General features: G+C 50.4%; 1 protein-coding gene across 2 annotated transcripts in view; it reads left to right on the forward strand.

Annotated features, from left to right (window-relative positions):
• LOC122388125 overlaps positions 1–13,340 on the forward strand; it is a 50,751-nt gene extending 37,411 nt beyond the window's left edge. For both annotated transcript variants that reach the window (XM_043378923.1, XM_043378924.1), the window contains exons 6-7: positions 7,066–7,275; positions 12,620–13,340. In XM_043378923.1, the coding sequence (XP_043234858.1) occupies positions 7,066–7,275; positions 12,620–12,807 (398 nt within the window). In that variant the 3' untranslated portion in view covers positions 12,808–13,340. The remainder of the gene's footprint in view (positions 1–7,065; positions 7,276–12,619) is intronic.
• Positions 13,341–26,330: the final 12,990 nt, after the last annotated feature.

Here is a 26,330-nt window from a genome sequence, read left to right on the forward strand (position 1 = left end):
AGATGCACAGGTGTGGTGGCCCACAGAGGCGCCGGTGTGGGGCCCCCAGAGCCACCGATATAGGGCCCTAAGAGACACTAGTATGACCCTCAAAGGCGCCGCTGTGTGGCGCTCATAACCACTGGTGTGGAGCCATCACAGGCGGGTGGAGCCGTTAGAGGCCGAAAAGGGCCCTTAGATGCCTACAAGGAGCCTTCAGAAGCCGGTGTGGCACCCTTATGGGGATAAGCGTGTCTACTTAGGAGCCCTTGAGGTGCTCTCATGAGCTCTGTAGGGCCCTACCGAGCCGAAATATGGCCACGGCCAGTTGCCGCCGCATGGCTCTTCGGACTATCATTCTCAGGGGCCTCATCTGCCTAGTTTGAATAGAAGGGCCTCTCAGACCATCAGTCTCATGGGCCTCCTCTGGCTAGTATAAATAGAAGGGCCTGTTAGACCATCAATCCTAGGGGCCTCTTCTGGTTAGTATAAATAGAAGAGCCTCTCAGACCATTAATCTCAGGGGGCCCCTGTGGACAGTATGAATAAAAGGGCCTCTCAGACCATCAATCCCGGGGGCCTCCCTAGAAAAGTGTAAATGTGGATAGAGGGCCCCCTCAGATTCATTACGAGTGGACCTCTCTATCAGTCTCAGGGGCCTCTTGTGGCCAGTATGCATATAAGAGCCTCTCAGACCATCGGTCTCATGGGCCTCTTCTGACTAGTGTGGATAGAGGGCCCTCCCAGACCACCGGTTTCAGGGGTCTCCAGTGGCCAGTTATATGAACAGAAGGGCCTCACAGCCATCAGCCTCGGGGGCCTCTTCTGACTGGTGTGAATATGAGGGCCTCTCATACCATCAGTCTCAGGGGCCTCCTCTGCCTAGTGTGAATATAAGGGCTTCCCAGGGCATCAGTCTCAGGGGACTCTTCTGACTGGTGCCGGATTGAGGGACCTCCTAGACCGAAAGTTTTGGGGGTCTCCTGTGGCCAGTATGAATAGAAGGGCCTCTCAGTCCATCAGTATCATGGGCCTCTTCTGCCTGGTGTGATTATAAGGGCCTCTCAGGTCATCAGTCTCAGGGGCCTCCTCTGACTACAGTGTAGATGGATAGGCCTCCCAGACCATCAGTCTCAGGGGCCTCTTCTGACTATTGAGGATAGATGGGCCTCCTCTGACTAGTGAGGGTAGGGGGCCTCGGCTAGACCGCCAGTGTCAGGGGCCTATTCTGACTAGTGTGGATGGAGGGGCCTCCCAGACTAGTGTGGATGGAGGGGCCTCCCAGACCAGTGTGGATATTGGGGCCTCCTCAGATCCACTAGGGCCTCTCAGGCCATCAGTCTCAGGGGCTTCGACTGATAAGTATGAACAGAGGCCCTCCTTGGATCAATCACGGCCCCTTGGAGTCCGTGCGTGGGGATTCGTGGAACTTATTTTTACCGAGTTTGTTTATTCTGGAAGGTGACGACGTCCTCTCAAATCGAGACGAGGGGCCTCGAGTAAAAAGTGGGTGGGCCAAAACACATGGTTGGCCCCCCACCTCGAAAAGTGGGTGGGCACTTGCCCACCTGGCCCCCCTGTTCCTACGCCTATGGGATAAACAACAGTAGCTGTTCCGGCGCTCAGCGTTCGCTGGCTGTGACGTCACGGCCACCCCGGCGGGCCGCGGCCCGGCTGACCTCCAGTGACCTTGAGACTCGCCGCCGGCCGCGTCAGCTGATTGTCGGCGGTGCGAGGCGACCCCAAACGCTGCCGGACTGGTCAGGTGCAGGTGGCGCTGCCGGGCGCTCCTGAACGGGGCAGGGGCCAGGGGCGACACGGGGACACGAAGAACGGAGAAACAGGCCGGCGGCACCGTGCTTTGAACGTAATCTCTTCTAAAGTACTGCACTGCCATAGTCTTTTTCAGCAAATATCTATAAATAAGTTAAATCAGTTTCTCCCTGGACCTCCAAAGCCTAAATCAAACCAAGAATCACTGGACCCAGCACACACATACTTATCCCGCGCCGGGCCGGGGGGGGGTGTTTGAACACCCCCCCTGCGGTTTTTCGCAGATATCTCAAAAACGGCGGCGCGGAGCGCCGCCGTTTTTGGCACACCTGTTGGTACATCTTTTCCGCACATGTTGTGAAAACTTCAGACCCAGGTCGCCTTAGGTCAGGTCACCAGGTCACGCCAAGTGACCTCACCTCAGAAAAAAATAAGAATGCTCGTCATAGCTACACCGATTGATCGATTGCCTTGAAACTTTCAGCGATTGATTAGAGCAACAGTATCTACAAAATGTATATCTCGGAATTTTGATATCGGTGACCTAAGGTCAGGCCAATTTTGCGGCCTCTCCATTATAAGTCAATGGGAGAAAATTGAAAAGCGTCTGTTTTGCACGAACGCCATTCTAGACACTCTCAAACATCGAGATGTAGGTAAAATTGACACACTGAACCAGAAAATGGCAACTGTGACCCCTCGTTATGTCCCCGAGGTCATCTCAGGTCACGAACAGAATCTAACAGTTTTTCGCTAATAACTTCTGATAGAGGCGTCCTAGAGCGCTGAAAACGCCTTAGATGTGTTCGGCTCGACGTTGCGGATCGACTGATATGCAACATGACCTTTTCCGGTCAGGTCATGACCTTGACCTGAGGTCAAATTTTCAAGTTGACCTTTCAAGGTCAACTTATAGTTCACTCGACGCGTCTCGACGAGAGGAACACGATGCTGGCAAAAGTAATGTCATGGCTCTTTTGAGTCAAAAGTTATCGCCGAAAAACCGATTTTCGTAAAAACGGCTATTTTTGGAGTTTTTGTCCTCTGGAGGCTAAACCGTTGACCTGAGGTCAAATCTGAGAACATTACTCAGAAAGGCCTGTAAAAGGGCTATCGAATGCGCTTTTCCGCGGCGCTGTAGCTCTATCGGTTCCCGAGATAGCCGTTGGCAGTTTCCAAAATGTTGAAATAGTCAACATTTTACCTTTGGTGACCTCTGGTGACCTGACCTTTGACCTGACCCAAAAAATGACCGAAGTGTTTTCGTCCTTATTTTGGACGTTCTTTCGATTGCCGCTTACCGCGTGTCGCTACGTGGCCCAGGAGCCGAGTTAGAAGGGGGGGGGGGTGTTCAGACACCACCCCCCCCGGCCCGGCGCGGAATCTCAGAGCACCGGCCCGGCGCGGGTTATGTGGGTAGGTAATGCTGCCTCATCCCAAGGTAAGACGCACGCCATAAGCCATGGTAAGCCGTAGGATGACAAGTCGTGTGGTGAATGGTGATGATCAATGATTGGGGCTTGTATCCGACGTGGGATTGGTGATGAAATATTGATAACGATACAAACATGGAATAATTACAGTGCTGAACAAAATATGTAACAGGGTTCTAAAAGGTATCATACCTATTGATAAATTGACAATATGAAAAGTATGCTTAGCGCGGAATATAATGTACTGATTTAACCCTATTAGTGGCAGGGGGGGTTGTTTTCATCCACCCCTCAGGTTTTTCGGGAATATCTCCGAAACCGCTGAAGCTACGATGCTGAAATTTTCTGACTTTTCCTAAAACTAAATTGGGCACATTCCCTGAAAATTTCAAGCTCATAACTTTACCAGGGGCGGCTCCAGAGCACTGGGAATGGGGGGTCCTATTCGTGAAGCGAGTCATTTGGGCGAAGATCACGATGCTGATGTATTATAACTGTATGCACCAGTTTTACGAACAGTGAATGAAAGATATCATGTGATAACATATACAAAATAATTGTGCATCCTCTTTTGACACATTTTTGCTATAATAGGCGGATCCAGGCGTCCAAAAAAGGGGGGGTTATGTTTTACCTCCCAACATAGGTGCCCTGACACCGCCTATGCATGACCAATACAATTGTTTATTGTAGTCGTTCTCTCATAAGAAAATTGTAACATAACAAGACCATTACCACCCTTTTTAGAAACAGTACCAACAAAAACCTTATTTACTATACTTTTTGTGTACCCCCAATCTCAATGCTCTGTATCCGCCTATGGTTTTTGAAAATGCTTATTTTTAGGATCCATGTGAATTCCTGGTTCATTCTCTATCGATCGGCAAAAGTTGCGTTAAGATTGGTTTAGAAACCTGGCCGTGATAAACAGTCTAAAATGTATCTGCATTTTGCCCGTTTTTACCCCCCTCTACCCCCCTATTGACATTTTTTTAGAAATGTAGATCACGTTGAGCGAAATCGAATGCCGTTTGAATTTTGAAAATCGGCCCGTTAGATCTCGAGATATCAGGGGGGTCGTAAACAGCCCCCCTGCCACTAATAGGGGTAGCCAGGAGCCTGCCACTAATAGGGTTAAAATATATTTTTATTTTATATGCAAAAAAAACATGATCATTTGGTGTGTTTACGGAGCGAGCGAAGCGAGCGGAGTCTTTCCTTAGATTAACGGAAATTTCTGGGTATGAGCGGCCGGCCGGCCGGCCGGCCGGCCGGCCGTGCGGACGCTTTTGCGAGGCTTATATCTCAGCAACCACTTGACCGATTTACACGCGGTAATTTTTGTAGGGTAGCTTCATTCCTTCTACCAAGTATTGGACTATTCCCGATGCATGTGGGTGACCCCTTATGCACGTGCCACGTGCAAAACGAAGAGGTGTCAGTTTTGTAATTGTTGCAATATCTCGGTAACTACTCGGCCGATTGCGCTGAAAGTTGGCATGTAGGTGGGCACCCACTAGGCACTGCATATCCATGTGCCAGAGTTGGGGTGCTGCTGCACGTGCGCACGTGCAGGGGTCGTTTACAGATCTCGAGAACGGCTGGACCGATTGCGCTCAAATTTGGTACACGGTTAGGGACCAGTTAGTAGGGTGCCGTGCACAAGTCAGTTGGGACCCATTTTGCACGTGCGCACGTGCAGGGTGCCGCTTCCAGATCTCGAGAACGGCTGGGCCGATTGTGCTCAAATTTGGCACATTGCTAGAGACCGGTTAGTATGGTGCCGTGCACAAGTCAGTTGGAGGTACCCCCTCGAAATTTCGCACGTGCAAGGCCCACCCTCTCGCTCGCTCCGTTAGTCGCCCCAAAAGGCGTTATACTGGTGAATATTCTTGTTCAGATAGTCACACGTACCTAATTTAGGTAATTATAATCGTTTTTACGGAGCGAGCGAAGCGAGCGGAGTCTTACGTAGAACAACGGAAATTTCTGAGTATGAGCGGCCGGCCGGCCGGCCGGCCGGCCGTGGTCACGATTCTGCGACGCTTATATCTCCGCAACCACTTGACCGATTTACATGCGGTAATTTTTGTAGGGTAGCTTCATTCCTTCTACCAAGTATTGGACTATTCCTGATGCATGTGGGTGACACCTTATGCACGTGCCACGTGCAAAACGAAGAGGTGTCACTTTTGTAATTGTTAGAAATTCTCGGTAACTACTTGGCCGATTGCGCTGAAAGTTGGCATGTAGGTAGGCACCCACTAGGCACTGCATATCCATGTGCCAGAGTTGGGGTGCTGCTGCACGTGCGCACGTGCAGGGGTCGTTTCCAGATCTCGAGAACGGCTGGACCGATGGCGCTCGAATTTGGTACACGGTTAGGGACTAGTTAGTAGGGTGCCGTGCACAAGTCAGTTGGGACCCATTTTGCACGTGCGCACGTGCAGGGTGCCGCTTCCAGATCTCGAGAACGGCTGGGCCGATTGTGCTCAAATTTGGCACATCGCTAGAGACCGGTTAGTAGGGTGCCGTGCACAAGTCAGTTGGAGGTACCCCGGCGAAATTTCGCACGTGCAAGGCTAACCCTCTCGCTCGCTCCGTTACTCGCCCCAAAAGGCGTTATACTGGTGATAAAGTTTTCACGTATACATTTCAATAAAAAATGGCAAAAGCAACCGAACACTGTTATTATAGTTCGTTTTTTTTCAAAAGGACTCTGGCTCCAAGTATGATTTTCGAATAAGCACGTGTTTTAGCGAGCAAAACGGGCAAAAACTGAACCTGAGAAAATCGAACGTCGACTAATTTTAACATGTGATTTCTTCCCGATAATTTCCATACGTGCGTTTTGGAACATAATATGAGAACATTGGTTACGTCATGCTGTCGAACTTGTATTGCAATGTGGCGTATAACTATCATGGACGGAACCGCGTACTCGATTATAACTTCGGCAACAGCGAAAAACGAAGTTTCCCCCAAATTCGTCGACACTTTGTCACGTCGTTCGGAAATTGGATGCCTGCTGCCTCCAGTGACGTCATCATAGTATGTTCATTTTTTAAGACACAATTTCCAGGTACTTACCGAGCATAATTTGAAATTGAATATTTTTTCGGTAAGAAATTCTTGGCCAGACGCTAAAGCTGCCAAAATTCACGTGAGAGCTTCGATAATGAACTTGGGGCCAGAGTCCTTTTGAAAAAAAACGAACTATACCTATACCACTTTCACGGAAGTGCGCAGGAGGCCACATCACTGCACGGCGGTTGGCGCGCAACTGAAATTATTTCAAAATAAAACGACCGGAAACGTTTTTGGCGCCACCTATATAACAAGTAACAGCTTTGTGTATGTTACACTAACATGTCTAACTAGCGTAACTAAGTCCGTGTTGCAAAGGTGTAGCTGATACCTTCTACAAGGACATAGATTACATAAGTATGTATCAGTATTGTTGCAAAGGTGTAGCTGGTTCTTTCGACAATGATATAAATTACAAATCACAAGCGAATCTATGTTCCATATTACGAATAAGCCCCTAGTAGTTTTCACAATAGCCTCCATAATCCTCGTCAATGGTATGAATGGTCGACTAGGTGCTGGGGCTGATACTTATATTTGCCCTGTTGATTCAACCAACTATGACAAGATATTCATTGTTCGACATTACCTTTATTAGTATTTTTGACAAACGCTCGTCGTTGTACGACAACCCCTTGTCAAACTGAGTTTACAGTGTAAGCACGGAATTATCACAGCATTGTTGAATGTAGCCACAAACAGTTTTTACTTTGTGTTTGCTACACCTGTAAGTGTACGCACACTTATGTTTGACCTAGGCCAATGCCTGACATTGGTTCGATCACCTTTCCAGCACAAGTGACTACTATCCCAAGTCAACTTCGTGGTGCCATCATCAGGGTGGGCCCAAACACTGTCATCCTTCCGGCCGGAGTCGGTGACAGCGAGCTGACGAAGCTGCGGAGCTCACGGGAGACTGTGAAACGCCTGTCAGTCTCCGCCGCCGACCTCCCGCGACTGAGGGGACAGCTGCCGGAGGGTCTCAGCTTCCTCAATGTCAGAGGTGAGGTACATACCGCGGATCACACGTGTAATGCCGGTATATGCAAATGGTCAGCGAAGACGGCAAATGGACGAGCCAATCAGATTTGGCCAACAAAACACAGCGTTGCATGTGCATGACATTGGGGGATGGGTTGCAACTTGCAATGCTTACAGCTGTATGAAGTGCATGCATGTAATACATAAACATACAAAGTTATACCAATGCATACGCGGTGTCTATATGTATGTAATAGGTATATACACCTTTTTTCGATCCGAATCGGCATCTGGTCAGTTAGTTTCGGCAGATCTGCATTAGGAACGTCAGCTGGAGTGCGCTTTCGACAAACCACGCCTCAAACTCGGCATAGTGCAGCAGCGTGACATGGGGCATTTAATGTCGACAATGAGCGTGATTTCGACACTGGCCAATGGATTTCGGCACACGGCAAAGGACTGTGACATCGGGCATTGGAAAAAGGCAAATTTCATTTTACAATGGCAATGGTCATGCAGTTTCGTTGGCGGTATAACAAGTTAAATCGAACAAATTTCAAACCATACTTTTTATATTGATGCGTTTTCAATGCTTACCACTAGAATTTATAGCATTTTTTCCTTTTCTTAGACTTCCCTTGGAGTAATGGAACACAAAATACAAAATGTACGTCAAGGCCGTTGTTTTAAGGTCTAAACGTTTTTTTTTTTCTGTGAATGGAGGGTGAGTAGGCTAGCAAGCCATGTCAGAGTCGTGAGATGAGAAGATCATGCGAAGGAAGCATTTGGGTGAGTCTACCAGTGACCGGTGAGCTGCGGCGGCTGACAAGGCGCCGGTAAATTGTCCCGCTACGGATATGCAGCCAAAGCGATCGATGGGTCAGCCCGCAGGGTTTCCACCTTTCCAGAGGGCAGTTTTTTTTTTGTCCGGAAATACAGTTGACCATGACTGACCACACCGCCGTCCTGCAAACATTGTTGCCGCTCTCCGGTGACACGCCCATTCCCATCTCGGCAGACCTGAACCATCCGCGCTGGCGGTCAGCGCCACTCACAATGTGTCGACAGATAGACACAAATGAAAAAAATCAAGATTTTTGTTTTTCATGCAAGAAATACGGCTAAAACATTGTCAACTTTAGATGCGTTGAGAGGAGCGAGGCCCCGAATCACCCCCGTCAACCTTTAGATTCGCCAGGAGCGTGGCCCCGAATGACCCCCGTCGCCCTTTGGATTCGCCAGTGCTTCCACATTGTCACAGAGTGACGCAAGGATGGTGACCTCGAATGAGGTCAGTTTGTGTGCCGGAAGCGGGTGATGTTAGGGACGAACCGGTGTTAAGGTTCCAGAGCGACTGACGAAATTACACCTTTTTTCAATCCGAATCGGCATCCGGTCAGTTAGTTTCGGCAGATCTGCATTAGGAACGTCAGCCGGAGTGCGCCTTCGACAAACCACGCTCCAAACTCGGCATAGTGCAGCAGCGTGACATGGGGCATTTAATTTCGACATTGAGCGTGGTTTCGACACTGGCCAATGGACTTCGGCACACGGCATAGGACTGTGACATCGGGCATTGGAAAAAGGCAAATTTCATTTTACAATGGCAATGGTCATTCAGTTTCGTTGGCGTTATAACAAGCAAAATCAAGCAAATTTCATACCACATTTTGTATATTGATGTGTTTCCAATGCTTACCACTTGAATTTATGGCATTTTCCTTTTGTTAGACTTTCCGAGGACTAATGGAACTCATAGTACACCAAAGCCGTGGTTTTGAGGTCTAAAAGTGTTTTTTTTTTTCTGTAGATGGAGGGTGAGTAGGCTTGCAAGCCAAGTCAAAGTCGTGAGATAAGAGGATCGTGCGGAGGGAACATTGGGGTGAGTCTACCAGTGACCGGTGAGCCGCGGTAGCTGACCCGGCGCTGGTATAAAATGGTCTCGGACCTCGGTAAGGAGAAGTGGCCAAAACGATCAAAGGGTCAGCCCGTTGCGTTTCCACCTTTCTGGACGGCAGTCTTTTTTTCGTCCAGACTCAGAGATGCAGTTGACCAATGGCTGACCACACCGCCGTCCTGTAAACATTGCTGTCGCTCTTCGGTGACACACCCATGTCCATCTCGGCAGACCTGAACCATCCGTGCTGGCGGTCAGCACCACTCACGATGTGTCGACAGGTCCACAAAAATGGAAAAACCAATATTTTTGTTTCTTTTTTCATGCAAGAAACATGGCAAAAACAACGTTATGCTTTGGATGCGGTGGGAAGGAGCGAGGCCCCAAATGACCCCCTTCACCCTTTGGATCCGCCCGGAGCGAGGTCCCGAATGACCCCAGTCACCCTTTGGATTTGCCTGTGCTTCCACATTGTCACACAATAACACGCAAGGACGAACTGGTGTTCCAGAGGTTCCAGAGTGACTGACGAAATTACATAGGTGCCCGTTGCCGTATTCGAATGAACGGTTGCCGATTCGGATCGAAGAAGGTGTGGTTACTTAGCAACCAAGCGCCCATATTGAGGGGCTCTTTACAGCATCGTGGAGCATTTTAACACGGATCCTTAAAATGCCTTTCCAAAAAGATTAGAGTTGCTTAATTCACTGATGAAATAAATTGACCAATGTCTAGCTAGGCTGCAAGCTGCCGAAGTAAAATGCAATATGACTAAACGGAATGCCCTTTGTCGATATTAAATGCCCCTGCCGTTGTTCAGTGACCCTGGTCGAATATCAACAGATGCTAGTCTAAATCCGTGAAACGTGTCGAAATGCGTGCTCCAGTGTCGAGTTGTTAGAATGCCTGTCGAGATAAGGTGCCCGCTGCCGTATTTGAATGAACGGATGCCGATTCGGATTGAAAAAAGGTGTAGGTGCCCGTTGCCGTATTTCAATGAACGGTTGCCGATTCCGATTGAAAAAGGTGTGGTTACTTAGCAACCAAGCGCCCATATTGAGTGTCTCTTTACAGTACCGTGGAACGTTTAAACGCACATTCTTAAAATGCCTTTCCGAAAAGATAAGAGTTGCCTAATTCACTGATTAGATAAATTGACCATTGTCTAGCTTGGCTGCAAGCTGCCGACATAAAATGCAATATGACAAAACAGAATGCCCTTTGTCGATATTAAATGCCCCTGCCGTTGTTCAATGACCCTGGTCGAATATCAACAGATGCTAGTCTAAATCCGTGAAACGTGTCGAAATGCGTGCTCCAGTGTCGAGTTGTTGGAGTGCCTGTCGAGATAAGGTGCCCGCTGCCGTAATTGAATGAACGGATGCCGATTCGGATTGAAAAAAGGTGTATATGTTCAATTAGAGATGTCAATCGGATACCAACTTTTTGGTATACCGATACCAAACCGATACCAACTTGGTATTTGGTATTTCAAAGCGAATGCATTTGGTATTTTGTTGGTATTATGAATCCTCATTAATGTAAAAGAGGCTGAGAACTTGGTAAATAGTTGGTATTTCCCTCACCATTCCCAAGTCGGTTCGGTTTCGGTATTTTTCCATTGCTATTGTTGGTATTTGGTTTGGTATCGGTATCACAATTTTCCGTAATTGACATCACTATTAATTAACAATCATATACATGAGGGCTAATTTTAATGTAGATGAGGGCTAATTTTACCTTGCAACTGCTTCGAGTACACTGTAAACCAAATCTACAAGTTGGCTCCTTGTTACAAGTTTGGTTCCAATTCGCATAGGCGTCACCTTGTCGATACCTTGTCGATTCACCAATCCCAGGCTTGTTGGCCAACAAACTAACAGTTTGTCTACAAGTTTGGTTCCAATTCGCATAGGCGTCACCTTGTCGATACCTTGTCGATTCACCAACCCCAGGCGTGTTGGCCAACAAACTAACAGTTTATCTACAAGTTTGGTTCCAATTCGCATAGGCGTCGCCTTGTTGATGTACTAGTCTGAGCCTTGTGGACCTACCAACTTCTGGATAGGCATAGGCGTTTCCTTGTTGGTTCACCCACCCCTGGTTTGTTGATAAACTGGTTTGTTGATGAAATACTGATGGGTTATACACCACATCCATTCGGAAGTTTCTGGAATGAATAGTATTTATTACGGTCACGTAATTAATACTATGACTGGAGACAATTCCGAGTGCATATTTTCGAATGGATGTGGTGAATGCATGAGCTAACCCCAGTAGGTATATCGTGCACCGTCATCATATAAGTCTTTGAAGCAAGAATTGATGCCCATGTGGAAGAACATGGTTTTGTGCACCGCATCAAGCCAGAAGTATAGCATGCCCATTGCCCGTATGACGAATATTTCCTGAACACTAAGCCTAACAATCGTCGCAGTTGCACGATCACGCAGATAATTCGAATAAATCATGAGTGCCAACTTTTAATAAATCATGAGATTAGCTTTTACAGCCCATATATGTCCATCAGTAAGTTAAAAATACAAAGAGTTGAATTAAAGGCAAATAAATGTATTTATATAAGAAACCGCCGACCGCAAAACATCTGTTCACATGTGCGTGCACAGGTCTGGCCCACTTACATTGCGCACGCAGGGGAAGCGAGGCGCCTCGGTCGCGGGTAGGCACGGTTAGTGCATCCCGCAGGCCAGCGGGGGCATCACTCACAGCACGAACACCGCAGTTCACAGATTTCACTTCTCACTGCACAAATTCTGGAACAGCCCTCGTCGCTGCTCCATCGCGTGACGGTCGCGCAACGACTGTTGGTTTGAAACCTGCATCGCCGGGGCCCGCCAACGGCTGCAGGCGACCGCTGATTGGTCCGCCAAGTCTGACGTCAGGCGCAGCTGACCATGTGTATGCTGACCAGCTGACCAGTACAAGTCAGACGCCGGTTGAATAACCATGCGGAAACAAGTTTCCAAAACTGGTTAAGAAACAAACGTTGAAACAAATGTAGAGTTGGTCTGGATACTGAGAAGTTGGTGTGCATAGTAACTATTGACTCGTAGTTGTCACCTGACAAGCAATGCACCAGACAATGGCTTGTTTAAAAAGTATCAGTTGGTAAATATACCAAGAGATGATTGGTTATCTTACGCAAGACTTGTCAATTTGGTTTACAGTGTAGTGTAATTCGTTAAACTGCCAATTTGATGTTACCCTTATACCTTCACTGTTTATAACGCATGTGCTGAGCTGAGGCCTGAGGGAATGTCGCAGTTACTTATGTTGTTGATATTCGCACATTTGCATATGATAGGTGGTGCTAAATATCGCTCTCAAGCCGCTCGGCTGTGTCAGTGCTGGCTGTGTCAGTGTCTGACACTCTGGTGTCAGTGGTGCAGCGGGGAGCTGGCGGCAGCTCTGTCCGACTGCAGTCGGCTGACACAGCTCTGTCCGACAGGGCCGGAGGTGACGGAGCCGAGGTGGCCGGAATTAAACCCGTTGGTTCGTGGTCTGTCAGTGTCGCTCCAGGGGGTGGCTGCCGACACCATCAGCCGCCTGGCTGACCTGGGACGGACGGTCACAGTACTGGAGATATACGGTGAGCAGCGGCAGCACGGACAGACCGCTGATATACGGGCTCAGTGAATGGCGGACACCGAGTAACGGTGTGCCGTTGTCGGACCTCATGGAGACAGGTGTGATACATAGCCAATGTGCTTTACGAAATAATGAAGCTAACTGAGCTCCAAAATGGAGGAGGACTGTTCACTCAGTGACATATTCGTTCAGAGTTAGTTGATCATACTCATAACAATTGTGTTGCACTGTTCAATTAACACGCGCAGTGGAAGGGTTGCGAGTACTACGCCCAGTGGAAGGGGGGGGGGGGGCGGATGTCGCCCCCCCCTAAGATCTCAGCTCCCACTGGAGCTAGAAAGACGAAATTTGGAGGGTAGGTGAAGGCCATGGGGAACTCTGTTGTGTGTGAATTTCATGACCCTAGGTCAATATCTTCAAGGTCAAATGAGGTCAAATGTGGTCAAATCTGCCATATTAGCGACTTTTTTGCGTTTACACGCCGATAACTCAAAAAGTTACCGGCCGATTTTTTTAATGTTTCATTATACGAAAGAGCAAACATTTGTGAGTATGTATGGTGAATTTCTAGATAATCCAACAATAAATATGGCAGTTAGAAGCCTGCTAAGGGTAAGATGTCGCCGGCTGAAGCGGCATCGGCCGACGCGGGAAACGCGGCAATCACAATTTTGTGTTTACACACTCATAACTCAAGTTTTTACCGGCCGATTTTCAAAATTCTTTAACCATATGATTGCCTGTACATTTCTCAGTCTTCTCACCGAATTTGACGCGAATCTAATGTAATCAGCGGTAAGGAGCGCGATGTAAAGACGGAACCGTCCCGCCCCGGCACAGTCTACAATTCAGGCGGCGCGTAACGGCTAGCGCCGGCCGCCGCGCCGCCGCGCCGCGGCGGCGGCAGGATGTTTGACTTTACACCGCTATTACTAGAAAAGTTGTGAACCGATTTTCTTACTTCTTGCACGAGAAGATCCGCAATTCAATTCTGGATAGGTAGCCGAAATTTCACATTGATATTATGCTTTCGGCGCGAGTTATTGGCGAAAAACAGGAGGGGTGGGCGTAATCCGCCCCCCCCCCCCCCTTCCACTGCGCGTGTTAAGTTCAATGTACCGTAAACCGGGGTGAGTTGATATGGGGTGGTGAGTTGATATAAATTGCTCGAAAAATGTTAAAATGTGTGCTGCTCATCCATTTGTAAACCAATTTTCAGTTTTCTTTTTTTTGTGAAGTGAAGCAACTAATAAGTGATGCATATTGCTGAGAAAGGCATGCATGTGGTGCAGTGCCTTCTTAACACATTACTTTTTTCAAAGTCCTTTTTTCTTCTGATTTTGAAACTAAGGAAAAGTCCCCACCCTACAGCAGAGACGGTGGATATTCATGGAACAACATGCAGTGGGAAAGAATCTACCATCAATTTACTGTTGATCCCAGGTAGTTTTGGGTTTCATCTATAACAACGTTTTTTTTTTAAATTTTAAGAAAAGTGACAGGTGGTGAGTTGATATGCCATCAGGTGGTGAGTTGATATGCATGATAAGGGCTGATACCAGGCTGGTATGCATGCAACTTAGCATGAAATATGGGTCTGCAGGTAAGACAAAGCCAATTAGACCAACTCTTCTCCTTTTCTCTCCCCATGCATCACCCCAGCAACCCCCCCCCCCAAAGCTTTAGCTTTTCTGAATGCTTGAGACGAGGTATCACTGATGTTAGTTGTCGGACTTTCGTCCCCGTCTTGAGTTGAGATGTTAGTTTCACAACGTTTCAGCCAGTAACTTCTCTGGCGGTAGTCATATTTGCCTCGATAGTGGAGTGCTTAGAACCGTGGACCATCACCGGGGAAACCCGAGTTCGATTCCCGCTGACTACAGGAGCTTTCGAACGGTATGACGCGTACGGCGCAACGCCACCAACATCCACGCCCTTCTGAGGGTCAAAAAACACCTGACGACGGCCGGAGAGTAACTGGCCGATACGTTGCGAAAGAAACACCTCAACTCAAGACGGGGACAAAGGTCCGACAACTAACATTAGTGACCCCAAAGTGTTTTTTTTTTCTGTGGACATACCTAACATGCAAAAGGCACAGCACAACTCCCTGTCAAGTCACAAGATGGCTCCCTACAAGTTACAAAGGAATACTATAGAATACCTATATACATACAGATTAAAAAATTGCTATAATTATCCGTAGTTTCGAAAAAACAGAACTGTCGTTTCTGTATGGCTTTCAGCGCGGGAATTCTGATCTCGTGAAACTGATTAGTTTTCCTGCTTGGCAGTTGCCAACCGAGAATGAGTGACAAAATGAAATGGAACAACCAATATAAAGAAATTGACTGGTGTTTTAACCCTCGCCCGTATTCGTGTTTTGCCAGCGTCTGTCGTATAGGGGACGGGGGGTCTGTTGGAATCCAATCGTCGTTTGGCCGATGGAGCTAGAGCTTCGCGGAAAAAACGAGCGTGTTGCCCGAGACGCGAGGAAGCCGATGATAACCAACTTTAAGGTCCTAGGTCATTGGTTAACCTTCCAGGTCAGGTCAATTACCCAGAAGTCTGGAAAGTAGGGGGTTATTTGAAGTTCGTAAAGCGAGGTTGTTATTATTTTTGGGGGGTTGCTGATCACGAATGTCATGTTAGTTTTGATCACAGATGTCTTCGTACATTTAGGCCAGGTCAGGTCAGGTCAGGTCAACCAGTAGGTGTCCTGCCGGCTATCCATAGGAAGTGTCAAGTGTCAACTACCACTGACGGTGTCGTAACATGTTACGAAGGCACTAAAACTACTTCGCAAATGATCAAATGCATGTTAAATTCGAAATCGGCCCGAAAAAAATACCCTAGGAACATGTAAAACTCCAAAAAGTGAACCGAGGTCACCAAAGGTCAATGACCTGACCTGACCTTCAGGTGACCTTGACAGTTGACCCCACCATACTGCATGGGACCAACATCATTTCACATGTTTGGACGTTACAATCACAAAAAGAATGGAAATGCGCGGATAATGTGAGCCGACATACGCCAAATCGCGATTCCGGCCAAGCATGGTCTCGAGAATCAGGTAACAAGTCAAAAGCCATTTGGATCAGGGTCATGAAATTTTTAAAACATGTGTAAAATTGATAAACTCGAGAGGTACTGAAAGTTTCGTCGCGATCAGCCGCTTTTTGCGCGAGTTATGTGCGAAAAGCCGAGGTGGTCCGTTCGACCGCCTATAAGTGCGAGAGTTAATTTTGGCCTTTGATGCCGAATTTTGTTTTATGTCGCTTATTTCACCTGATAGAATACAGTCCGAATTAGATTCGCTTCACTTCACTTCATTAATATTTTGTTGACTACCAGTCAACAAAAGCTCAGAAGCATATGTATTCTTTCATTTCAATCCATTATCTCTGTCAGAGGCATATCAACCTTGACCCGTAACTGACAATGTGTTTTAATTACAAGAAAATACACTTGTAATTCCAAAATATATTGGCAGTTTTGATACCGTTGGCTTGAGGACACGTGACTAGCCAAGTTCAGAATGTTCTAAGTGAAACTAAGCATCATAAAGCAAAAAAATGATGCTGCTAAAATCAAGCTATTTATATAGCGCTGTGTTGGACATGATTGCGTTTTCATGAATGTGAGGTCTGCTGCCAAACTACTACCATTTTTTCTGACGGTTTCTTTCAGGATGTGTTCTCTCATCCTTTTTTTAAACACTGGCATTTTATCAACTCACCTCTGAGCTTCTCTAGCCGAGAAATTTTGATAAATCCAAAACCATATCAACTCACCACCCCCCCAGGGGGTGAGTTGATATGAACTTTGGCGTTTTAAAAAAGGGGCTTAATATAAACATTTTTTATTCATTTTTGCTGATTGCCTCCCCAAGGCATGTGCCATGAAACTAGCACAAAAAGAATTCCGTAAATGAATGAGGCTTTTAAAGAAATATAGAAAAACCTCAAAATCCATATCAACTCACCCCGGTTTACGGTATTTGCTTAACTGATTGCATATATCATATAATAGCACTGTTTTACCATTGTCCAGGGGTGGATTTTTTTGTTTTTTATTGGGGTTGCACAGCCCTGAAAGGGCGCCCAAAGCGGTTCCGAGGGGCGCAATAGTCCGAAAGTGGGCGCCACCAGGTACGGACGTAAACTTGGCGTTGGGGGGGGGGGGAGGGCGAATTGGCAAAGGGGCCCCTGTAGACCCTCGCTGGGGGGCGGTGTGTTAGCTTAACCCGCGTAGCGCGGAGGGGGGGGGGGGAATATCCGCCCCCCTCCCCCTGAAGTTTTTCGTAAGTAGCGGAAAACTTCTGAAACCAGTATGAGACCCTTATATAAGCCCGGCGTAAGATCATTTAACCCTCGCCGGACCTATTGGTTTTCTACATACGCGCCGGCCGAGGGGGGGGGGCGGGTACGACCCCCCCCTCGCCGTTTCGCCCCTGGTGGAGCTAGCGCGTCGCGGAAAAAACGAGCGTGTGCGCCGTTTCAAGACGCAGAGATTGATACCCGATTTTAAGGTCCTAGGTCAACCGGTGACCTCTGAGGTCAGGTCAAGTGCCCCAAGGTACGGTTTGGTTTTTGGTGAATAACTTCGCAAAAAACGGCCGCAGAGCCGCGATTTTGGCAGCATCGTGTTCGCCTTGCTCAGGCGCGTCGAATGATATACTTTTTGTTTGGGTGAGGTCATCTTAGGGTGTTGACCTCAGGTCACGGTCAGGTCAGCGCCCCCAGGTCACGGAGTTGGTCGAAGGAGGTCATATCGCATATCATTCGATTCGGCAGGTCTTCCTGAGTCCATTGGTGGCTTTCCCGACTCGCTAGCTCAATTTGATCGGAAGTTATTGACGAAAAACTTATATGACCCTAATGACGTCATAAATGACGTCACGCAAGGTCAACATTGCAAAAGTGACGCATGGGACCTTGCAAGGAGTGTATGAAATCACGATTCTGTGTGCTTGAGATAGTTGGAGATCGTTCCCGGCGCCAGAATAGCAGTTTTCATTTTTCCCCATTGACTTATAATGGTGAGGTCACGAAAATGACCTGACCTCGTATGACCTTTAGGAAAAATCCGAGATATACAAGTTGTGGGACTCCTCATGGATACCAGTTCCTGCAAGTTTCATTTCCCTGTGAAAGCTCCTCTGGCAGTGAGGGCGTTGCGAAGTTGCGACATCTGAAGACCGTGCAGAGGTTCACTTATGACGTCATAGGTCAGTGACCTGACATGACCCGGAAATGCGGTTGGTGTCAAAAGATCCGGCTTGAATCAAAGGTCAGGTATGCCAAGTTTCAGCTCTCTATCGCCGGCGTGTTCGGAGCTATCGCGAAAAAACCCTATGGGGGGGGCGGCACCCGCCCCCCCCCCCCTCGGCCGGCGAGGGTTAAGGCCAGTATTGAAATTGACCCTCATAAACCGGGTGAGACCTCGCACAGCAGTATGGGTCTTTGAACTCCAACGTGGGTCTTACGAGACCTGCCTGAGCCATCAGAGGCCAGTGCGGGCCCGGGGTCATCAAAGGCCAGTGCGGGGTCGTCAAAGGCCAGTTCGGAACCTCTGAGGTGGTGTGAGCCCTTGAGGCCAGCGTTGGTCCTTGAGAGGTCAATGTGGGACCCCTTGACTGGTATGGGCCCTAAGAGACATGTGTGGTGCCAATGCGACCCAAAATAGACACAACTAACGACATGGGGCTCTCAGAGACTAGCAGCGGCCCTTAAAAACCTGCACGGGCCAAACAGATCGACAGGGGCCCTCCGAGATCGGCAGAGAAAAAGAAGATAGCATGAGGCGCCTATGATGGGCAGGCCCGGGCTGTCAAAGACCTAAATGGAACTATCAGAGATCAGGGACCCTTGGCAGCAGACATGGGCCCTCAGAAACCGATGTGACCCCGATATGGTAATAGACCTTAATGCCGGCCCGCTGCGACGAGATAACGGCCCTCAAATTCCGAAATTCCGACATGGGGACCAACAGAGACTGGCAGGGAACCTTGGAGGACGGCATGAAACGCCAAAAGTTCTTCCTTGGACCCCAGAGACTAAAAATGGGACTCTCAGAGTCTGGTGCGGGACCCTCTGAGGCCTGTTTTGGGCCACCAGGGTCCGGTTTGGTCCATCAGATGCCGGTTATGGCCCTCAAAAGCCGGTTTGGGACCCTGACTGGCCACTGGCCAGTACTGGCCCTCCAAAACCAGTTGGTCATCAGAGGCCAGCCCAATATGATCCCTTACAGGCCAGTGTGGAGCTCTCGGAGGTCAATGTGGGCCCTCAGAGCCCAGTGCGAGGCACCCAAAGTTCAATCTTGAGCCCCCAGCGGCCGGAGTGGGTTCATCAGAGGCTAGTGTGGGTCCCTCAGAGGAGCCCGATTCGGGGCCCTCAGAGGTCGGTGTAGGGCCCTCAAAGGCCAGTATTGGCCCTCAAAGGCCTGTATGGGGCCCCCAGGCTCAGAGGCCGATGTGGGCCCTCAGGGACCAGACTAACCTGGCACCCCAGAGACCATAATAGGGCCATCAGTGGCGGTGTAGAGACCCCATAGACCGGCTGGGGCCCATTGAGGCCAGTTTGGGGCCCTCAGAGTCCAGTGTGGGGCCTGTTATAAGCGACAGTACGGCTCCCGCTTGCATTGGGTCTCGAACAAGACTGGTCCACATTCCGACCGCGCCCGCTGACCCCAGCCGTCGGCCCATGCGCCGGCAGGCAAGTCATCGCAGAGGCGGCTCCAGGGAGACAATCGAGGAGCACACTACCACAGGGCCCCTTAAGACCGCCATGGGTCCTCAGAGGCCGGCATAGAGCCTTCAGAAGCCAGTACGGGGCCCTCAGAGGCACCCAAGGGACAAGGGCCAGCCTTGGGTGTCAGTGACAGAAATGGGGTTATCAGCAGCCGGTGTGAGACATTTAGCGGCCGGTTTGGGGCCCTCAGAGGCCAGTTTGGGACCCTTAGAAGTCATTTTAGGGCCCTCTGGGCTCTGAGACCAGTACAGGGCCTTCAAATGTCAGTTTGAAACCATTAGAGGCCGACGTGGGTCCTCAGAGGCTAGTGTGATTTCTACAGGCCAACGTGGAGCCCTCAGAGGTCAGTATGGGGCCCTAACCCGCGCCCAGGTGGGGTCTGTTTATAACGCGACCTGGTGGGGGGGGGCTATTTATTGCCCCCCCCCCTCGTATCTCCGAAACTACTGAACGGATCCGCAAAATTCAAACGGCGTTCGAAAGCCCTGTCAAATTTGTCGCGGGAAACCCAATTTCATTGACCTCGGGGTCACCGATGACGTCACAGGTCAGGTCAAAGATAAAATGTTTTCCCGTTCACGGGTCTCATAGGGAATGCGCTATAACATCGTGTAAAACGCATTTTATCTAAAATAAGCGATAGGGCGTCAGTTGCCTAGTACATATGTTGCTATTAGAGGTCACTGATAATACCAGGTCAGGTCACAGGTCAGGTCACCAAGGGTCAACAGATGAACCCAATTTTACTAGGGCTGTGCGATGCATGTTTTATGGCTAATTTTTCATTTCCAACTCAATGGTGTTGGTTATAAGACCATCAGGAACGGTTTAGGTCACTTACTGGCGGAGGTCAGGTCAATGTTAGGTCAAAAAAGGTCAAATTTCAAAGTTGATATTTTTGCATAAAATGGGTATTGATTCGATGCAGCTCGTCACGGCGAGTCTAATGGTGGTCTTTGTTTTGCGCTACGTGGTCTAGAATTGCTAAAAATCGAGTTGGAAAATTTGACGTCATCAAATTTGAACAGTTTTTTCACTATAACTTGGCCAAAAAAAGAGGTATCAATCTAAAATTTGGTATGTGAATAGAAATCGGTAGGGGCTATCACATATATTCCGTTTTTTTTTCGAAAATCGAAAAACTTTTTGGATTTTTTGACTAATATTTTCAAAAAAATATTTTTTTGATTTTTGGGGGTCCAAATTCAAAAATCTCAAAATTTCGAGATAGCAGTTTAGTAGCCCTGGTAATTCTACATCTTTTATGTCTGAGATGTTTTTCTGTATCTTCAAAGATATAGGCCTGACAGCTCTTCCGGCGAAGCCTTTTTTTTGGTCGAAAACGGCAGAACATGACGTCACTCTGACGTCATTTGCGGCCAACTATCATAGCCTTTGGAAAAATTTTTGGTCACAATGTGTAAAATTGATGCCCGGGAGGGTACTGAAAGTTTGGTGACGATCGGCGCAGCGGTTCTGGAGATATATCGAAAAGTCTGGAGGGGGTGGGGGCAAAAAATAGCCCCCCCCCCACCAGGGCGCGGGCTAAAAGACCGGACAGAGCGTCCTCAAAAGCCAGGGTGAGCCCTCAGAGGCCAATGTTGGTCCTAAGAGACCGGCATCGGGCCTTCAGAAGCCAGTAAGGGCCCTCAGAAGTGCCCAAGGGTTAGTCTTTGTCCGCCAGAGACAGAAATTGGGCCGTCCGAAGCCACGGTGTTGGGCCCCAGGAGGCCAGTTTGGGCCGTCAGAGACCAGTTTGGACCCTCAAAAGACCAGCGTGGGTCCGTACCGGCAGTGTGAGGCCCTCAGAGACCAGTACAGAGCCTTCAAAGGGCAGTTTGGAACCATCAGAGGCCGACGTGGGCCCTCACATGCCGGTGTGGTATCTTACATGCCAGCGTGGAGCCCTCAGAGGTCAGTGTGGGGCCCTAAAAGACCAGCATGGGTCGGTGTTGGACCCCAGAGGTCAGCATAGGGCCCTCAGAGGCCGATGTGGACCTTTAGAGACCGGCATCGGGCCTTCAGAAGTCAGTACGAGCCCTCGGGGACACCCAAAGGCCAGTCTTGGGCCCTCAGAAAAAGAAATGAGGCCATTAGAGGCGTGGACCCCCAGAGACCAGTTTGGGAGCCCTCGAGACCAGTACAGGGCCCTCAAAGGCTAGTTTGAGGCCCTCAGAGGTCGATGCGGGCTCTTAGTGACCGGCACCCAAAGGTCAGTCCTGAACCCCAGAGACAGAAATGAGGCCATCAAGAGATCAGTGTGGGGCCCTCAAAGGCCGGTTGGGGGACTCCTGATGCCGCTTTAGGGCCCTCAAGGGCCAGTGGAGGGCCCTGGGAGGTCGATGTGGGCTCTCATCGGTCGATGTGGGCCCTCATCGGTCAAGGTGGGCCCTTGAAGGCCACTGAAGCGCCCTCAGAAGTCAGGATACTCAAAGACCGGTATGGGGGCTGTTACATAATACCTGGCGTTGGTTTCTTGAGCCTCGTGACGACCCGGTAAGAGCCAGGGCCCCTACGCCCATCGAGGCCCATCGGTTGTTTAAGGGGGCAAATTATATGATGGCCCCTGATTTGTCTTTGGGGGGCTGTAACGCAGATGCGCCACATTTTTTTTAAATTTAACAAGCAAGCTGTGCCACAAGCAAAATGGACCAGACCGCAGGAAGGCCGACCGCGTCCCGGGTTCAGCCGGGCACCGGCGAACTCGGGCCGGCCCAAAATAGCCGCTGTACCCGACACCGACGAAAACAGGACGGCTGGGACCAGGACGCCGATCAGCCATGCCGTCTGATAAATGGAAAACCGGGCCGTCCACGCAAATAAAGCTATTAACCCTCTGACTGCCGGCCTCATGACCATCTGCGAGCGCCGCACAGGCACGGCCAGCCGGCTAAATCGGTTGCGATACCCCATGTCCGCCCCGGACTGGCGCCAATGCAAGCGGTGCAGCCGACTTTGACAACAAGGGTCCACTATGGTGACCACCCCCCCCCCCCCACTTCGTGAGAACCCGGATTCTGAAGTCAACAAATAGCATGCCAGAGCGCACCACCTGCCAGTGGCGAGTCATAATCAGTGAACCTTTGGAAAACAGGACTTGGTCCCACGCTCGGCACCCCGATGGGGACATTCATCAAGCGGACCATTACTGACAGAAGCCAAACAAGAGAAAGGGCGCAGCAGCCGACCCGGACTTCAGTGGGGCACCAAACAAGGGGAGCGGGGAAACGACCCACATTTCCGATACAATTAACCAGGAATCTGGGAAAAGAGGGTGGCACGCCCCAGGGGCTGCTGGGAGGACCGTCAATACTACACCCTGAGGGGATGCACAGCCACCGCCATCAAATCACGAGGAACTGGGGCGGTGCTTCAAGCCGAAGAAGACATCGCATTGGTTCGAGGGCGGTACCTATGTCCCTTCACCAAATTTACTCCGCCCACCAAACTGGATCGCTGAAATGACGTCACCAGGAGTATTTAAACTAGAGCAAGAAGGAAAAAGGGACACTCGGTGACGATCCACCTGGGCGGCGGGAGTGCCACTAGCAGCAGCCGACGACGCAGCAGCAGCCTACTCTCTTCAAGGAGGTCAGTCATTCTCGGAGCACAGACGGCCATTCCCAGTCCACCCGCTATAATGCCCGCCCCCTTTCATCTCCCATAATGACCTACTCTCCCTCCCTCTTGTAAGCTGACCCATGCCTCCCGACGGGCGTCTCTGGGACGGGGGGTAGATATGTGGGGAGGGGAAGCGAGCGGGAGCGCGCCCGATGACAGGCTCCCGACCCAAATGAAAGGGAAAGGGGAGGGTGCGCGGCGCGGCACGGTAGGCGGGCCGCTCGGCCAAGACCGGGGGGGATTAGAGAAGGGGAGCGCGCGGCATGGCACGCGCCAGGCCGGCTGGCCGACCGAGGCTGCCACCCCACGTGTGTCTCATAGGATTAAGCGTCGCGGAAGGGCTGACAGATCGACTGGCCGGTGCCGAAAAATTTCCGTTGTTGGTGAGCGTGTGTTGGAAATCCCCAACTCTACAAATTGAGTTAACCGTCGCGGTTCGCCGTAATGCAGAATAGATACTGATGAAAGGAGCCTACCTGAGTGTTCGTGTCGTAACATATTTCGTTGTATCGAGTAGTAATTTCTCGCATCCCGTTAGACTGACTGTTCCGGTCTCGTAACTGCGCCCTGGTTGTAAGTGGGTTTGCGTCACCAACTTCTCACAAAGTGCTCAATACAGACACGTCAAAAGAAAAAACTTTCCTCTATTTCTTGTCACCGAGGTACATCGCTAGATTTCAGAAGTGAGGGAAACGTCGGGCACGGCAAAGAGCGGGCATTACGCAATCGTAAGTTAGGTTGTTAAATACGTCGCAAATCATCTGAGTCGCTAGTGGAGGTAGTATCTGACGGTGTAGGCCTCCCCCCACTCCCGGGCTGTTTAATTGCGAGGTTTCGGCAACTAATTAGGTTCACGGGATCGTTTGTGAGATCAGTTCACTGAAACCACTCTCCCAAACGAGCAGACGAAACTCCTGCGTTTCCACGACATGTTTTTTTTATTCTGCGACGGCGGCAAAACGCTGAGACATGACTTTTAAATCGTGGCGTAGCTTCCGCCCTGGCTTGCCGTCCATGGCCAAGGCCAGAGCGCGCCGCACACGGGCCGGATTCAAGTCCGGCCACCGTCGGAGCTGTACCCGCAGCTCGGCGGCCGTCCCCTCGGCGGCGGCAGTCGCCAAGGAGGCCTCCTCTAACCGGCGACGTAGTATCGCCAGCTCGGCCTCCCTGGAAGCCGAGAGGGTCTCGGCAACCTCCAGCTGCCGCGTCACGGCGGACAGCGCCGCCGCCTCCTCGGCTAGGCGGGCCTCCAACATGGCCTCCCGCTCGCCGGCCGCCCGCAGCTGTTTCTCCATCTCGTAGATCTTTCTGGCGGACGACCGGCGCTCCCGCTGGAGCGAGCGGGTCATCCCTTGGAGGAGACCCATGAAGGCGTTTCTAGCCTCCTCCGCTAGCTCCACAAAAGGAGACGGGAGTTTGATCGCCGCTCGCAGAAGTAAAAAGGGGGTGAGAATATCACCGTTCCGAGCCCAGTTCAGGTAACGTGCACCGTGGTCACGTAGGACACGGGCACACGTATTAACGACCCTGGGAAGAAAAGAAATGCACCGGTGTTAGGAACGGTCGACCAGAGAAACGGGTAAGCTAGGATTGACGTCACTAGGCAACAAACGATCAACAGTCGTGGGAGAAGCGCTGCAGTGAAACAAAAACAAAACAAACAACAACAACAGCAACAAAATTACCCAGGGAAAACCTAGGAGACTCACCTCGCCATCTCTGCGCTCCCGGTCGGTCGGTCCGGGTGAAATCGGGCCTGCAGTTTACGCAGGCGGCGGCCGACTTCGGTTTGAAATTCGGCCGTAGAAATCCGGCTCGGATCGACCCCGATCACGATCTCAGGAACCCACACCAAGTTCCCCTCGTCGTCCATCAGGTCCTCGGGGGAGAACGCTGGAGGAGCCGCAGGGGCCTCACCGTCGGGAACCTGATGCGCGGACATTTCGAGAAGACTTGCTACTCGGGAGTTGGGTCCTTCCGTACCCCGTTAAATATGGTCAGCTGAGGGGAGTGTCCTCAATCCGATGGGGTTCCAATAGGTGTCGAGCCCGTACGGCCGATCCCGCTCAAGGTGGGTGGAGCCGGCCGGCGCGGCCGTCAGTGATTGGCTCAGTGGTTTGGTAGTACAGCGTACGGGACGACCAGAACTATACACGTTTCGGAGACCACGGGAGTGGCCAGGCTGGCCTCAAACATCTGAACCGATTCCACCCCTTGTTATCGTCTGGTCAGTGCTGGCCGGTTACCCTCCTGCCTAACAAACGTGGCGCCCGCACAGGCGCTGCTTATCCTCCTGTCCTAAGACCAACGCAGCGCCCGCACAGGAGCTGTTTATCCTCCTACCTAACAAACGTGGCGCCCGCACAGGCGCTGCTTATCCTCCTGTCCTAAGACCAACGCAGCGCCCGCACAGGAGCTGTTTATCCTCCTGCCTAACAAACGTGGCGCCCGCACAGGCGCTGCTTATCCTCCTGTCCTAAGACCAACGCAGCGCCCGCACAGGAGCTGTTCATTCTCCTGCCTAACAGCGCCCGCACAGGAGCTGTTCATTCTCCTGCCTAACAGCGCCCGCACAGGAGCTGTTCATTCTCCTCCTCCTGCCTAACAGCGCCCGCACAGGAGCTGTTCATTCTCCTGCCTAACAGCGCCCGCACAGGAGCTGTTCATCCTCCTGCCTAACAGCGCCCGCACAGGAGCTGTTCATTCTCCTGCCTAACAGCGCCCGCACAGGAGCTGTTCATTCTCCTGCCTAACAGCGCCCGCACAGGAGCTGTTCATTCTCCTGCCTAACAGCGCCCGCACAGGAGCTGTTCATTCTCCTGCCTAACAGCGCCCGCACAGGAGCTGTTCATTCTCCTGCCTAACAGCGCCCGCACAGGAGCTGTTCATTCTCCTGCCTAACAGCGCCCGCACAGGAGCTATTCATTCTCCTGCCTAACAGCGCCCGCACAGGAGCTGTTCATCCTCCTGCCTAACAGCGCCCGCACAGGAGCTGTTCATCCTCCTGCCTAACAGCGCCCGCACAGGAGCTGTTCATTCTCCTGCCTAACAGCGCCCGCACAGGAGCTGTTCATCCTCCTGCCTAACAGCGTCCTCGTCTGGTCAGCACTGGCCGGGTCATACGTTCCCATTTTCCAACCCAGAACGGCCTCAACTAAGGGATTTCCGCTCAGCCTGGTCCGCACTGGTCGGTGG

Source organism: Amphibalanus amphitrite, unplaced genomic scaffold (genome assembly GCF_019059575.1).
Source record: "Amphibalanus amphitrite isolate SeventyFive unplaced genomic scaffold, NRLGWU_Aamphi_draft 000309F_arrow, whole genome shotgun sequence".
NCBI classification, from domain to species: Eukaryota; Metazoa; Arthropoda; class Thecostraca; order Balanomorpha; family Balanidae; genus Amphibalanus; species Amphibalanus amphitrite.